This window comes from Macrosteles quadrilineatus, unplaced genomic scaffold, assembly GCF_028750875.1.
Source record: "Macrosteles quadrilineatus isolate MER2022 unplaced genomic scaffold, UCM_ALF_1.0 Scaffold_1__1_contigs__length_201487025, whole genome shotgun sequence".
Taxonomy (NCBI): Eukaryota; Metazoa; Arthropoda; class Insecta; order Hemiptera; family Cicadellidae; genus Macrosteles; species Macrosteles quadrilineatus.
The window spans coordinates 36305343-36322533 of record NW_026542594.1 but is presented as its reverse complement, the minus strand read 5'-3'; the positions used below and the strand labels follow the sequence as shown (position 1 = coordinate 36322533).

General features: G+C 34.1%; 1 protein-coding gene across 1 annotated transcript in view; it reads left to right on the top strand.

The window, feature by feature from the left end:
• LOC128982751 (DNA replication ATP-dependent helicase/nuclease DNA2) overlaps positions 1-17191 on the top strand; it is a 217434-nt gene that overhangs the window by 120675 nt on the left and 79568 nt on the right. The window contains exons 11-13 of the mRNA XM_054401709.1: positions 6846-6963; positions 8258-8441; positions 14371-14606. Coding sequence (XP_054257684.1) covers positions 6846-6963; positions 8258-8441; positions 14371-14606 — 538 coding nt within the window. The remainder of the gene's footprint in view (positions 1-6845; positions 6964-8257; positions 8442-14370; positions 14607-17191) is intronic.

Below are 17191 nucleotides of genomic sequence, written 5' to 3'. Positions count from 1 at the left end.
CATGTGATCAGAACCTGGGCAACTGATAACCTTAAAATCGTTTACTACGCTTAAACAATCTATAGATACTGCAGCTAAATCAATTACTGAGCTTCCCATGCCATCTAGGAAAGTAAACTCTCCATCATTATCACCTTTTGTCCTACCGTTTAAAACTACTAACCCTAAATTTGTAAATAGATCTAATACTTTCTTACCTCTAGAATTTACTATGGTATCTTTAGACCTTCTGCTACTAACTAACGAGTTATTAAAATGATCTATTGTTCCCTCAGTAAAATTCTGTTCAGCTCCTATTCGTCCATTAAGATCCCCAATCAAAACTAAATTATCTAAAGAATACAGTTCAGTAAAATATACCAAATTTTGAAACTGTTCCTCCCACTCACCGTAGTTTAAGTATAAAGGCAAAATTGTAATATTTTTATCTGAATCTGAACAGAGATTTTCATAACAAAGTTCTATTATAGGAAAATCTTGATACTCTACATAACTTATATTTTTTTTGCAAATGGTAACTGTAAATTGATTAGAATAACCAAACCTCCCTTGTGTCTACCATAGTGAGCTACTCTACTTGCACTTATAATGTAGGTACACAGAATAATTTTGAAACTTAGTGCATAAATACTCTTTATCTTTTCCTGTAGCAAAGGTTTCTAAAAGTAAAATTAAATCATAGGTAGTTATTTAACATTTCCAGAAAATATGAATCATCTAGCTTGTTTTTTATTCCACATATATTATAACTCAAAATTCTCAAAAAATAGTCTTTTACCGGTGTTTTGGAGTTGCTGGTCCGTTGCCCCTCGCCCTCAAAGGTCCTGGGATTAGTGTAGCCTCCTCAGCCTGATGACAGCTCCCCCTCCTCCAATTCCTGATCTCTCGGACTGGTGGTTGTATGCTTGGCCGTGTTGCTCTGAGTCTCGTTGTAGGTCACTTTACCCCCTGCTGCTTCAGCATACGTCTGCCGGCGATCGCGCTGTTTGCTGTCATGGTTCTTAATCTTCTCCAGGGCCTCCCTAAAGTCGTGTTTGAACATCTCCCGTAGTTTTTCTGCACCGTCGTCCTTGCCTGCCATCAGTTTGTCGTCTTCCCAGCTGAACCTTATGTTGTTGATGTACACATGGTCGTATACCAACGGCATTCGTCGCCACCCTGCCACGCGCGTAACCTCACTTCGCACGGCAGCTAGCCTCGCCCTCTTCACACGTATTTCTTGGGGGAAGTCGCGGTGTATATAGAAGTTAGTTCCCTTCAACTTGCTTAGGAGAAGAAATAGAAATAATGTTTTTTTTTAATAGAATTTATAATTGTTATTATGGACAACCTAATGCGGCTATGAGTAAGGCTATTTGTAGAAAACACTAAATAAACAAGATCATCTTCTGAAAAATTATAAGATATTTACAAGAAACGATGATTGCGTGATTGATGATCTGTTATGCACATATTGAGTATTTCCATAATCTTTGAGTCGAATCTTTTAAAAGTTATCAGAAATGATGGTAGTTATTCCTTTTAAAATAACGCCTGTAATACTTAGCAATTGCTCGAATTCGAGCAACAGGGACACTTGTTGAGACTTAGTGTACACCAATTTTTCGGGAGGCTCTGTTCTTTTCTCTTACTGCATCTATTGTTTTTTCATTCCATCAGTCTCTTTCATGTTACCCCTTGTTCTCCCACACACTTCTTCAGCAGATCCTACCAATACTTTCTTAAAACTGTCCCATTCTGCTTCAACGTCACCAATTTCATTTTTTGGTAACTTCTGTCTTACAATCATTTGAAATGTTCCTAACTCTTCTTTCTGTTGTAGCTTCCAGATTTTCATCCTAGTAATTTCAACTTCTTTGGACTACTAATCCATTTCAAGGTTCCTACTAACAATCTGTGATCTCCTTCCATGTTTACACTTGGTATCACCTTTACATCAACCAACTTTTCTCCCCAAACCTTATCTACAATGACGTAATCAATGACACTTTTCTGATTTCCATCCCAACTGTATCTCGTGACTACATGACTCTCCCTTTTCTGGAATCTACTGTTTCCTATCGCTAATCCATTTCTTGCACACAAATCCAATAGGCGTTCGCCTTCTCTATTCCGTGGTCCATATCCAAAAGCACCTAACATCTCTTCATATCCTCCCCTATGCCTACCCACTTTAGCATTCAAATCCCCCATTAAGATGTTAACATTTTCTAAATGTTCTCCTAATTCCACTTCAAAATTATCTTTCTCTTGGTCTGTACAACCAAGGCCCCACTAGAAAAACAGGCCATGCTGCAGGATCCATGACATCACACTAGTGGATAGATTTCATTGATAAATTCATTGCCATCACCATTTCCATATGTTTTAGGTAAATAAACAAGCTGGCTGTTTGTAAGATTTTAATGATAAGAGTTTAGTACAATATCCACCACTGTGACGTATTGTTGCGCTGCCCGTGCTGCAGCATGGCCTGTTTTTTCTAGTGGGGCCTTGGTACAAGCCACTTGTGGCGCATACCCTTGCATTATAACACACTTCTCTGCCTTCATCTTAATTGTCATGCTGATCATTCTATCTGATAAATACTTCACCTCTTCAATTCTTTCCTTGATTTCTTTATTTCCTATGAAAGCAACACAAGTTCTTCCCCTTCTATTCCCACTCCAAAAAAGTTTGTACCCATCACGTAATTCCTTCTCATCATGTCCTCTCCACTTAGACCCAGCACATCTAATCTCCTATCCTTCATTACATCGACTAATTCTTCTATCTTATTTGTTAGCGTAAGTATATTCAATTTTCCAAATCTTAACCTTAAACCTTTCCGGTCAGTTCCATTTATTTCATCATTCCTTGGCCTATTTTTATTCTTGAAAGCAAATGAAAATCCACTGTTGGCTTGCTGGGTCTAACACCTTCCAGAGCCTTCACCAGAGCCCCATTCGCCGCCCCTTTTGTTTCCTACTTGGGACGTTGCCCACCTCTCACGGCGTGGACGTGGGGTTGGACTTTGAGAGGCTTGGATTTTTATACAGTATTAAGCGTTTTTATGGGTTTTATATATATGTTTATGTCATGTTGGATTAACCGTGGTTTTCAGTAATTTTTGTAGTCTCTCTCCCCCCATTACCATGGATAATCAAGGTTCTACTGTACTCCCGCCGTAGCACACCTGCAGACTAAGCGAATTTCCATTTACCGGGCTGGTTTTCCACTAAAATATTCTCTTAAAATTGTCAGCTTTATTACCTAATTAAATGACATTAATTTTAATGAGTTTAATGGGTTTGCTGCTACATTACAAGGAAGGTAATAAGGTGTGTTTGTTTTTAATTGAAATGTTGCTAGCTTAGTATGAAATAAAACGATTTGCCAAATTCCATTTAAATATATCCTTAAACCATGCAAACTACAACGGTTTTTATATCATCTATAAGAATAACATGGGAATTTCAAATAACCATTCCTTGTTTTAATAAATCAAGAGTACCTTGTATTCTGCCAATCTTGGGAGTGATCTCTGCATGCCCCCGATGGCATTTCAAAACCAGTAAACCCCCTGATTGTGGGTTTAATCTTGTTTTCAGGCTGATCAGTTTACTTAATCTTCTGTAGGTGATCTTTTACCTTGTATTACTTTTTTAATTTCAGCTTGGGGTTTTTATGGACATATGAATGCTCCTTTTTACAATTTTTTTTTAATTAATTCAAATTCAAATTATCTTTATTTATAGTATCAAATCAAATCATTCTTTATTCATTATACATAAAATAACATTGTTTTGAATAGAGTAAAATAGGCTATAAATACATATAACTACATATTACAAAGTGCTTAAAATATACTATTAAGATAAGTGAAGAATTTCTAATTGAATATATTAAAAATATAACACTATCGCAATCACAATAACATTAGCAGTTATTAAAATAAAAAACATATACCCATTTTCCGGGCTTAGGTAAAAAAATACAAAGAAAAGAAAAAGTAATGTATTACTAATCATTGTGAAAATTTAAATTGTTCCCCTAATTTTGCTATGGAGTTCAAATTATGTAAGCTACTAATTTTTATTAAAAAAAATTCTTCTATGGAATAAAATGGAAATTTAATTAAAAAGTCTTTTTAGTGTTCTTTTAAATTTATTCAAATTGTTGTCCGTCTTTATATAAGCCGGCAGGTGTTGCAAAAAATTTAAACCTGAATAATAAGTTTTCTTTTTGAAAAATTCCAATTTATGTCGGGGTAGGTTAATTTTAAACCTAGTGTTATAGTCACCAGTATTGCTTGAAGTGGATGAAAATTGAATTTGTTTTGCATAGACAGATGCTTCATTCCTTAAAATATCTCTTAGCCGATTGTTTTCTTTGCAGTTTCATCATTAGACGAATAGCTCTCTTTTGTTTGATAAGGATAGAATCCAAATTGGTCTTTGATGTTGCTCCATAAATAGATATTCCTTAAGCTATGAGACTATGCAGTAATGAAATAGTTATTTGTGTAACTAGTGGTGAAAGTGGCACTTTGCTGCACACGAGAGCAATGTTTACGCACTCGCCTGCGGCTCGTGCGGAATGATCTCGAGTGCAGCAAAGGCCTTATTCACTCGTGTTACACATTATATTTTTCCTACAGTCACTATAAGGCATATAAATAATTAGTCTTTCAAACACTTATATAACATGTTTCGAGGTTCAGCTGGCAACACAAATGGTGCCCTAGAGAAAGTAGTACCCGCGGTCCGTATCACTCCGCTGTTTTTCCTCGGCAAGAAATGTGCTCCGCGTTTTGAGAATATAGTTCCGTATGTTTTTATAATTTGAAGTGGTTTCCACGCCTAAAAAAATGCTTTGAAGGTATTTTCTTGTTTATTAAGATCGTAGGAATGTTTTAAATACGTTTAAAAGAAAAGTCCAGAAAGTTCAGAAATACCGAAACTATAAACACGAAATGAGAGGTTAAATCGTAGTTATAATAGTCAATCAGCTGCTCATAGTATTATTATCTTTAAGTGTTGCCAACCTATTTCCAAGCGTACACGGATTACGTGCATTATAGAACCACGCTGTTTTGTGTTGTTTCGTTGGAATCCTGATGTGCGGCAAAGTATAAACCGTACGACAAAGTATAAACCGTACGGCAAAGTATAAATATGCAGCAATTAGCAGCTTTCTGTACTATAAACAGTACAAGGAAGCCAACTTTGTCGGGTGACTGTAGGAAAAGTATATTATCCTCAAAGTGTCTATGCTGCAGATCTGAGACATCTGTCTCAAAGCACATACACCAGAAGTCAATTTTTTAACATGTTTAACGTGATTGTCCCAAGTAAGATTATTGTTGATAATTAAACCAAGAAATTTAGTCTGTTCAACTTGGTCTATCTTGTCATTGTTTATACAAATTTTTGCTTCAAATTTTGTTGTTGATTGTTTGGTTGAAAAATATATGAAGTTTGATTTATTGGCATTTATAAGAAGATTTTTTTTTTTTTTAAATAGTATGTACAAAACGTACAATAAATAGTGTCAAGCTTATAATTACTATGTACAAATACTTAACCTAAACAAAAAATACAGAAAATAAAACTATCTATAGCTGTATACGTTCATAAAAAGTTCATCTATTGAGTAGATGGGTTTTTCTATCAAAAATTCTTTAAGTTTTTGTCTTAACTTTTTTTTATCCTTAAAATGTTTTATTTCATTTGGTATTATCTTTAAAAACTTTACACCAGCATATGAGGGCTTATTTTTATACATTTCTAAGTTGTGTTTCGGTAGAACTATATTATTTTTGTCTCTAGTGTTGTATTGATGGGTTTCACAATGTGTTTTAAATTTTTCCTGGTTATTTTTTACATGTACGATACAAACTAAACACAGTTAATAGTTTCAAATTGACAAAATGTTGCTTTACAGACTCATTATAATCTAATTTTAACATTATTCTTATTGCCTTTTTCTGTAAAACAAGTATCTTATCTAAATTTTTCTGGGAAGTGCCTCCATACACTACTATTGCATAAGATATATGTGATTGGATATGGAAATGAAAAACTATTTTTAATGTTGCTAGGTCACTTAAATAAAACATTCTTTTCAAGGCATGGATTCCAGAATTTACCTTACGCACAATGCTTCCTACATGATGATCCCACCTAAGACATTCATCAATATGGATACCTAAAAATGTTGTACAATCAATTTGATTTATTGTGTTGTTGTCAATAAAAATATGAGGGCTACACTTATTATGTTCTGCTTAGTGCTGAAAGAAATAAAATTAGTTTTTTTGTGAATTTAGCATTAATCGATTGTTTACAAAAATTCTTGGATTTGTGATAATTCTATATGAGCTGCTACTTCCAAATCAATCTGACATTTAGCAGATACAATAAGATTAGAATCGTCAGCATACTGTACGAGTTTAGAATTATATATTACATTGTTACACAGACAGTTTGGCATATTCTTAACATAACAAATAAAGAGCAAAGGTCCAAGAATAGATCCTTGCGGGACGCCATGCTTTATACTTTGTGTTGCGGAGGGAATTTTTTGAAATTATAGTGTTATTTATATGACTGATTTCTGTAAATTGCTGCCTGTTGGTGAGATAGGACGTGAACTACTGCAAAGGAGTTTTTTGAATCCCAAGATAATGCAATTTCTGTAACAGCCTTTCATGTGATTCCTATACAAAAATTTAAAAACCTTTGGCCTGACTTGGAATTTAGGTCATAATGAATTATAAAACAGAATTGATAATAAATCTGAGCAGTTCTCCATGGGAGAACCATCCTGAATGTTTCTAAGACCCTCTAACATATTTTTTCCAGAGATCTCAGCACACACCAAGTGACTGACAATGTGTGGTGTCTAGACAAATATGAGTCTCAATCTGGCCTTGTGTTCAACATGACCAATTTGGGCTGTCTTCTGGACTGCACAGAACAGGTATTTATGAACAAGTTTTATTTTACCTGTGTTCTGAAATTAAAATCAATTGCTAAACATATTTTCATGTTTCACTGGTAGTCCCTCTAAAACAGTTTGTTGTAGGTTTGAGTAAAAAAAAAGTATTGCAATATGTTTCAACAAATTTTGTATTTTAAGAAAATATATCACCGTTCTCACACTGTATATGGTAATGGAATCATTTGTATGTTGTTATCAAATATATCAGCAAATTTGTATGAAAGGAAGTAGTGATTACTGTAGTCTTGATGTTTACTGGAATTACATTACTGTTCAGTGTTCCTTGGAGGTCTCCTAGTGATGTGTCAAAACCGAATCTCAAATCTCAAAACCATCAAAACTTTGGAAAAGTTTCGGTTTCGAGATTCGATCACCAAGTTTCGAGATTCAAAAGTTTCAAAATTCAAGAGTTTGGCAGTTTTATTTTTAAAACTGCTGACATTTTTTGTGTCATTATTATTGTAAATAACACTGTTTCCACACAAGCTCGTAGCAATAGAGCATACATATCACCATCAAAAGTAATGAAACAAGTAAATTGTATTCTGAACTTCAAAAGGCATCTTAAATACTCTATAACTCGAACGACGTACAATTCAGTTTCACATCAATATTTCATAACACAGAGAAATATTGACTACTAAATGTTCTAATTAATCTAATATTCATGTTTATGTTGGTGTTAGGGGTTTAATTTATTTTAATGTTGGTTGTTTAAAAAAAAAATGTTGTATTTAAGTTTAAGATTATCAGATAAACATTTATGTTATGTCAGTGTCAGGAGTAGATCTCTTTCAGTTTTGATTGCATTCCTTAAACATTTTATTATTACCTATATTTGTAACCTTGACCTATGTAACCAGCTAAGTAAAAAAGTTTCGCGTTAAGGTTTTGAGATTCGAAATTTCTGGTTTTGACCATCACTAGTCTCCACATTGTTTTGTAAATGTAATTAGACACAACATCATGAAAATAATAGTCAGATAATACTGAAATAATACTGAAAATAATAATCAGTTAATCTGTTTTACTGAAATTCCAGAAATTAATTTAGTTATAAATAAATTAGTTGCCGTTGATGTTAATTGAACACAATGGACAAAACAATATCAATGGACAATCAGTTTTACGGAAAGTAATCAGTTTTAGTCACCTTCACCTTTTTCTTATTTCTGATACCCCACTCTTTTAACCCCTTGGTTAATTTAATTGTTACATTTAGGTTATGATCGTAAAAACCCCTTTCCAAAAATATCTAATGATGACTTTAAAGGCTGAGAGGCTACGTAGAGCAGTGATAGACCTAACATTGCCGGACTTCAGCCCCAAACTGTCATCTCGAGTGCTCAAGGCTAGCGTGGACCTGTTGAGCGACCTCAACGATCAACAGCGCAAGGCGATATTCAGGGCACTGGCTGCTGATCACTATATCCTCATAAAGGGAATGCCTGGCACGGGTATGTTACTGTTCCTCGTGATATTTAGAACTAATTTTGTAATTTTGTTATGTGTGTTTCAATGCATTTAGCATTTAGTTTATTGTAAAGGAGTAGCCCAAACCCTCGTCTTGGTTTTATCTCATGTCATGATAGCCCATTGACATCTTGATCCAAAATCGGCATATGGTGAAAACTATAATGGATTTAATTAAAACTCTTTGGGGAGACTTTAGGGACATTTTAGTGAATATTTTGTAGATTTGTGTTGTAATTAATGGTACAATAAAAAGATCTGATATTAGTTCACCAATGGCTTACAGTTAAAAAAATTTTCAATTATTTAATTGACAGAATACACGGAATATAAATAGTAAAACCAACTTTAATAGAGCGTCCCTCAAAACTTAAAAAGACTTTTAAGACACAATAGAAACTAATGGTTTCAGGAATATACAAGTAATCTTTCTTCAACAGAAACATCAAACTACTCTTAATGGAAGGTAACAAAAAACTTCAAGAGACCAAAATCGTCTGTTCCCCCATTATTAAAACCTGATCGTTCGTGGGCTAAAAGCTTGGACGAAAAAGCAAAATTATTTGCATCTCACTTCTCCCAAGTATTGATGCCGCATACCAGTGCAACAAACTCTCCTGAGGTACAGGAATATCTGGATTCACCCAATCAACTGGATTTCCCTATCCAAACATTCACAAAAAATGAGATAAAAATATGCATCATCCGTGAATTACGTTGAAATAAATCTCCAGGATATGATCTAATCACTGCAAAAATATTAAAAGAGCTCCCTGAGAAAGGTTTTGAGTTCTTTACTCTAGTATTCAATGTCATTCTCCGCCTTGAGTACTTTCTGACTGAATGGAAGGTTTCAGAAATTATCGTTCTACCAAAACCTGGAAAACCCCCAAACGAAGTAACCTCATACAGGCCCATCAGTCTCCTTCCCATAACGTCTAAAGTATTTGAAAAACTACTTTTAAAAAGACTAGGCCCACTCTTGGATGAACATAATGTTATACATAATCATCAATTCGGCTTTCGTCAATACCATTCTACTATTCAACAAGTGCACCGACTTTCAGACAGAATAAGACAGAGCCTGGAGAAAAAAGAATATTGCTCTGCAGCGTTTCTTGACGTAAGCCAAGCCTTTGGTAAAGTGTGGCATCCTGGACTTTTATTCAAAATTATAAAGGTTTTCTCCCTCATAACTATTTTGTATTGTTTAAATCTTACCTGGAAAACAGACATCTATATAATTAATACGCTACATGAAACTTTGTCGGTTGAACTCCTCCGCCATTTCTTAACCGATTTTATCCATTGTCGTCTCATTGGAAAGAGCGTGTAGCGTAGATTTGCAAACTGACCTTACATTTTCGAAAAAGTCCCTTGGGCTCTGCCCCGGTGGCTGTTAAAGTTCCCATGTTATCCTTATGAAGGACATAATTGTTTACATTTTGGTAAGCTGTATAATTTAATTGCTGTTATTTATTTTTCAATTCAAAGTCTTTTAAACTCATCGGAAATTATGATGACTTTTATTTGTTTTTAAAAAACTACTTTACTTCTTTTCAATTGCTCGATTTCGAGCAACGTGTTTACTAGTTTTAGAATAAAGCACCAAGGAATTTACACCAAGCTACACAAAATAGAGTCAGGTGTACTGCAGGGAAGCATCCTGGGACCAATTCTGTATCTCATATATACGTCAGACATACCCGAAAATACAAATTTTTTTTATTCACATTTGCAGACGACACAGCACTCCTAACATCCCATGAGGACCCATTTTTAGCTTCTCAAACACTACAAGATGGCCTAAACAGTCTTTCCACCTGGCTACAAAAATGGAGAATCAAAGTGAACGAAAGCAAGTCAGCACACATAACTTTCACCACCAAAACCTCTAACTGTCCCCCAGTCCACTTAAATAACGTACTTCTGCCTCACCACGATGAAGTAAAATATTTGGGCATCCACTTCGACAGAAAACTTACTTAGCGAAGCCATATTTGGAACAAATGGCAACATCTAAATTCAAAGTTTCTACAAATGACCTGGTTCATGAATAAAAATTCAAAACTGTCAATAGAAAATAAATAATTGCTTTACAAGGTTGTCCTCAAACCAATTTGGGCATATGCCATTTCTTTGTGGGGAACAGCTTCAAAATAAAACTTGGATATATTACAAATATTTCAGTCAAAATTACTAAGAACCATCCTGAAAGCCCCTTGGTATGTATCCAACGTCACCATTCACAATGATTGCAAAATTCCATTTGTTACTGAAGAAGTTACGAGCTGCAGTAAAAAATACATCTCCAAGCTTGAGTATCATCCGAACCATTTGGCCCTCAACCTCCTAGACAACAGTCAACATGTCTACAGATTAAAAAGAGAAAATGTTTTAGACCTTCCGACTCGATTTGTACATCAGCTCTGAAATTTCTTTTCTTTGGTTTTTTTTGTTAGTGCTAAAGCTGTTTAGCTGCTAACTCATGTTTTCAAATTTTTATTTTATTTATATAAATGTCATCATATTTACTTACAGTATTGTTTATTGTAAAACTGATTGTAAAAAAAATTATTTAATTACTAGCTGAAGCCTTTACTGCTTGATTGTAAATTAAACAATCACCAATTAACTCATAGTGTCTTTATGTGTTGAAAAAAAACATTCTCTGAAATTTGTTTAAACATCTATAATCCGTTTTCAGTTGAAAAAAAAAGTCAATCATAATACCCCCGCCGCAGCAAACCTGCCGACTAAGCGAATTTCCATTTGTCTGAATTGATTTTCAGTGAAATATATTTTAATAACATTAGGTTTAACGAGTACCTAGGTTTGCTGCTACAAGGAAACTAATAAAGTGTGTTTTTGAGTAAAATATTGATAGCTTAGTACAAAATAAATAAATTTGCCAAGTTTGATCAAAATATATCCATAAACAAGCAAACTACAACATTTGACAATATTCTCCATAAGAATAACATGGGTATTTTAAATTTACAATTTTTTTAATTTTCTCCGTTACTAATAATCGAACAAAAATACTTTTATATACTAAATTATTTGTTTTTTTAAGCTCTTTAAAGAGGTCTAAAGAGAAATCGGGAAATTTTGTGTTTTGAGGGTCAAAAGTGAGAAAAACCAATTTTTACCCCATAAAACCCCCCGTAAAGCCCCGTTCCCATGGTCCGATCGTGCTGGTTCGCGAACTCATTCAAGTTTCTCCCGCTTTACACCTTTAAACCAAATTTCATCAAAATCGGACAAAAATTACTCAAGTTATCGCGTTCACGGACGTATATATATATATATAAGTCTATATATATATATATATATATACATATATAAAAATTTGAACGAATGGTGTTTTTGGCCTCTGGGGACATCAAAATGAAAAAGTAAATCGGTCCCGGGTCTAGGTCTTACCGTGCCACCTACGGTAATAGCTACTTCCCTATAGGGAAATTCGCTAAAAAATAACATAAGTATCCAGAAAATCCCCTTGATTAAAAAGTTAAATTTATTAAATGTGTTTATCCATATTTGTTATAATAGTTATTTGTTTAAATAGTGAGCAAAGTGGCACTCTGCTGCACACAAGAGCAATGTTTACGGAATGATCTCTAGTGCAGCAAAGTCCTTTTGCACTCGTGTTACACGTTATATTTTTCCTACAGTAACTATAAAACATATAAATAGCCTAATTAGTCTTTCAAACACTATACAACACGTTTTTAGGTTAGGTTAAACCCAAGTCATGAACGGAATGGGAAATACTGCACCAGGTGATTGTAGTCGTAGTATCTTTAAGTGTTACTTATTTTCAAGAGTACAGGTATAAACAGTAATAATCAGTAAACATAATAATAATCATAGTAACATAATAATCAGTAGTAATTTTTGCATATGCATTTTGCGATTACAGCACAATAATAAACAAGGAGATTGTTCTTCAAAATATGCCAATAAAACATTTTCTGACAGTTTTGTAACTTTCTTACTTACTTACTTAGGAAAACAGTTTGCTCTTTCATACTTCTTTCTTGATTTTTCAGGTAACAGGTTTAATGAAACATGTTTTCAGTTTCTGCTATTTCTGGTCTACCATTATATTCACAATCACTTTCACCGAGTTCATTATTTTTAAACATATTAGGCCCACTTAATTCATCTTTCAAATATTACACTTCAGGTTAGTCATAGTCATATAATCTTTATTCAGGAGTACAACATGTTGCACCAGAATGGCGTTATATGTTATGTTCAAACCAAGCATTGAACGAAAATATAATATAAACTATAAACACGAAATGACAGGTTAAATCGAAGTTATAATAGTCAATCAGCTGATCATAGTATTATTATCTTCAAGTGTTGCCAACCTATTTCCAAGCGTACACTGATTACATGTATAATAAAACCACGCTGTTTTGTGTTGTTTGGTTGGAATCCTGATGTGCTCCAAAGTAAGTAAATGCAGCAATTAGCAGCTTTCTGTACTAAAATCAGTGCATGGTAGCCAACTTTGTCGGGGGACTGTAGGAAAATTAAATGAAACTACTTAGTAGAGGTGTTTGGGTCTGAGATTTTCAATCAAGCCCAGCTTTTGGAAAAAAGTTTTGAGTCTGGAGTTTTTTTCCAAGCCAAACTTTTTTATGTAGGTAATGAATATGAAATAATAAGTTAACTTGTCACAAATATTCTTTTCAAAATCCAATATAGGCCTAATGTCATAATGTAAAGATAGATTTAAGTACATAAAAGTATGACAAAACATAGCACCAATTTAATATAAACAAAGCACAGAGTTAAAAATAAATCTCATCTTATTTTATTTTCTTCAAAAGAAATTTTTTTATTGGTTATACAATGTCATTATGACCATAATCCGTTGTTGCGGTAATATCGTGATCATCTCTTACGGTCTCAGAAACATCATCATTGTCTCCAACGGTTGCGGTAAAATCCTGATAATCTTCCATGGTTATGAAAACATTATTATTATCTACATCGATTGCAGAAAAATCCTGAACTCCTCCTATGGTCATAGAAAACTTTGCTCCCACGTCTGCGGAAAATTCTTGAACATCTCTCGCGGTAGCTGAGACATCATCATCGTTTTTCACAGTTTGCAGAAAAATCAAGACCTTCGGTAATGTGGTCATCATCTACCTCTGTAATCGAAGATAAACCGTGAATATCTTCCCTGGTTGTGGACAACTCACCATCCTCTCCCTCAATAACGGTTAATCATTTTCCGAGATCAGGACAAAAGAATGAATTTCTCAACTGCTCAATTTTTGCATATGCATTTTACGATTACAGCACAATATTAAAACTTGGCTCAGTTTCTCGACTTGGTTCTCGGTTTCTCCAGATTTTAGACTAGGCTCGACCCGAAATAGAGCTGCTTGCACACCTCCAGTAGTTGGTTTGGTTAATAATTTAATTCTTACTTCCTCCCCCTTCCCCCTAGACATTAAGTATATGGAGAACGTATTTTTTAATCAACATTTTTGAATTTGTTTTTGGTGGAAATATTTCTTTTGGGTCTCCCTGAATCCAAAAAAGTGGTTTTCAAAGTGATGTCCATGTGTGTGGATGTGTATGAGCTACAGATTAAACCTGTGGTGAAATTTGTTTTGCGGGTACTAATCCATAGCATCCACAGGCTTTTGTTAAATTTGTTTTTCAAAACTTGTATTTTCAAAAAATTGCTCAAATGAATTTTATTAAAATTTAGTATGTTATGATCCTTTCAATTCTAAACAAAACAAAATGGTACAACCCCCAATGTTGTAAAAAATACGGTTCAACAAACTACGCTAGAAAACTACAACCCAGCCTCACTACAGAACTTTCAAGCACTGTAATTCTTGATTTGACACACACTCAGCGGTAGACATGTTGTAGGCAAGACAGCAACCATAGTGGCTCTGGTACAGCTAGCAGTGAGATTGGGTCGCAGTGTTCTCATTACGTCACACACACACTCAGCTGTAGACAACGTGTTGCTGAGGCTACTAGGCAAGGTAGACTTCCTCAGGCTAGGTGCTGCACACAAACTTCACCCACAGTTGGCACAGTATGGTGAAACCAACCAAGCATTTGCTTCTCCTGAGGAATTGTACACGTTTTATTGTTCCAAGGTTTGATATAACTTTTATTGTACTGCTAAATTGTTTGACTAAGTTTGGAACACAAATTTCTTACAAACTGAAAAAGCTTAGTAAGAAATATCATACAAAATAATGTGCAGTAACAATGTGGCGAAGAAAATTGCCACCATAATGGGGGTATTAATCAAAAAAGGACAAAGAATGTCCCATTCACTTGTTTTTGTGTTCAACTGTCAACATTTTTGGCAGTAAAGTTTGCCACTAACAATGTGAACAAAGTTTGTATTGTCACTGATAACTTTAGTAAGAGGGTCGTTTTGTAAGTAAGTGCCATTTTTGTGTATAACTATAACTCTGTAGTTTGCTACTAGGCTTCTTGCCGCTTACTTGCATAAAGCTAGGTTTACACCAGCATGTAGCAGTGGCACCAAAAATGTACTGTGTAAACCCTAAATGACGCGCCATTTTTAGTGGAGTGGTGCAGTGGCGTACCATTAAGAGTGACGCCACTAATATATGTTTCGACATATCTTAGTGGCGTCAGTTGTGATCCACCGGGAAAACTGTAAAAATCATGAATTATACATGAATATTAAGACGCCGGGAACTATGCGGGAATTTACCGAAATTCTGTAATTATGGCAGTAATATATGGGAATTTTTTGGGATAGATTTTTATTTTAAATATTCAACAATTACTGAGAGTCAAGCAGAACACGTTAAAAATTTTTCTTCAAACAGAAAAATGTATTAGCGTAAAAAGCTAAATCAGCATTTTACAAAAACGACAGGCTACGAACGCCATTTTCTCTAAACCGTCCAGCCCAGGACCAGGATTCGGGATACTACGTCAGAGCTCGGTTTCTGAACGATGACGCGAGGCGTGAATACAAAAACTCTAAACTCTATGTCTAGTGGCATGTCCGTGGAATGCCCTCAATTTTAAAATCAAACATAGAAGCCAAAAGCCAGTTACTATTGTACGCAGACGATTCAAACCTAATTATTTCAGCTAAAAATTACCAAAATCTTGAACTGGCCTGTAATGAAAATTTGAGTAAAGTTCAATCATATTTTCTTAAAAATAAACTTTTTTTAAACTGTCAAAAAACCAACCAAATTGTTTTTTCAGCCTCACAAAGAAAAGAAACAATAGAACCAAACATCCTGGTTGGAAACGAAAAAATAGAAAATCTAAAGCATACTAAATTTTTAGGGCTTTACGTAGACACATATTTTAAATGGGATTATCATACACAATTCATAACACAAAAAATTTTTTCAGGGTTATATGTTTTGAGGCGTATGTCACTATTATGTAGCCTGGACACCCTAAAATCAATATATTTTGCGCGCATATACATTCCCATCTGTCTTATGGTCTGGCAATCTATGGAGGAACGTCTAAACAAAATTTAGATACAGTTCTGAAACTCCAAAAAAAAGCTATAAGAATCATGCTATACTTGGACTAACGAATAACTGTGAAGGATAAATTTTCAAAACTACATATTATGACTGTGTATGATCAGTATATAGCAGAATGTATTATGTGTGTCAAAAATCAACTACACAATTTGGAAATAAGAAAAAATGTCCATTCATATGACACTAGAAATAAGAATGATATAAATTTATCAAAACATAACCTCAGCTTCTTTGAAAAAAAGGGAACCTTTATGGGATCAAAATTTTTAAACCATCTTCCTACAAAATTAAAAAGTAAAATAAACCAAAATAATTTCAAAAAACTAGTTAAGAATCATCTGTTGCAAACGAGTTATTATTCATTTGAAGAGTTTTTTCAATGTAAAAACGACTAAATAAATAAGGTCGAGGTGCTATGATGGGAAAAAATAAAAAAATGAAACTGTATGCGGTTCCTACTTTTCTGTAAATCGAAATCAAAATGCATACAAATTAGTTATAGTCTGACACTATTCATGTATGTATATACAATATGAATAAAGAATTTTTGATTTTATTTGATTTGATCTGTGGTCTAATGTCTTGGCTGTCTGCTACGCTCATCTAGATCGACAACTTAGAAAAAAAATTTGTTTTTTAGTTCTTGTTTACGGATGTCCAATATTTCTGGGATTTAGAGGTAATTTTAAATATACTAGATGTTAATAATCAACACGATAATGTATGATTTGTATTTTGTCAAGGTATCTAAACTTATATTATATATTTTTTAAGTTGGAAGTGACAAAACCTCAAAGCAACATCTTTACAACATTTCACAGTTTCATCCGTTGACCAAGGTGTTGTGTCTATTCTTAATTAATTATTTTTTTATGTCTAGTGTATGAATGTTAAGGTATGAATGTATGAATGTAAGGTAATAATTGTTCATTATTAATCCTACACTCTATGAAGTGTTTAGGCTTCCTGGTGGTGTGATAACCGACGGAAGGTCTAATAACGCTTGAACTGCAGCGTTTGTCCAAACTGTGCTCGTCCAATATGTACTGTATGTCCAATATCAGAAGGGTGAATATCGTGTGTTACTTGCACTGCACTCTCTTTTGGCGTAATAGTACAGAAGGTTGAGAATCGCTTGACAAATTAGCGAAAGAGAGTGAGAGAATAGATTTTGTTTTCTGATTAGG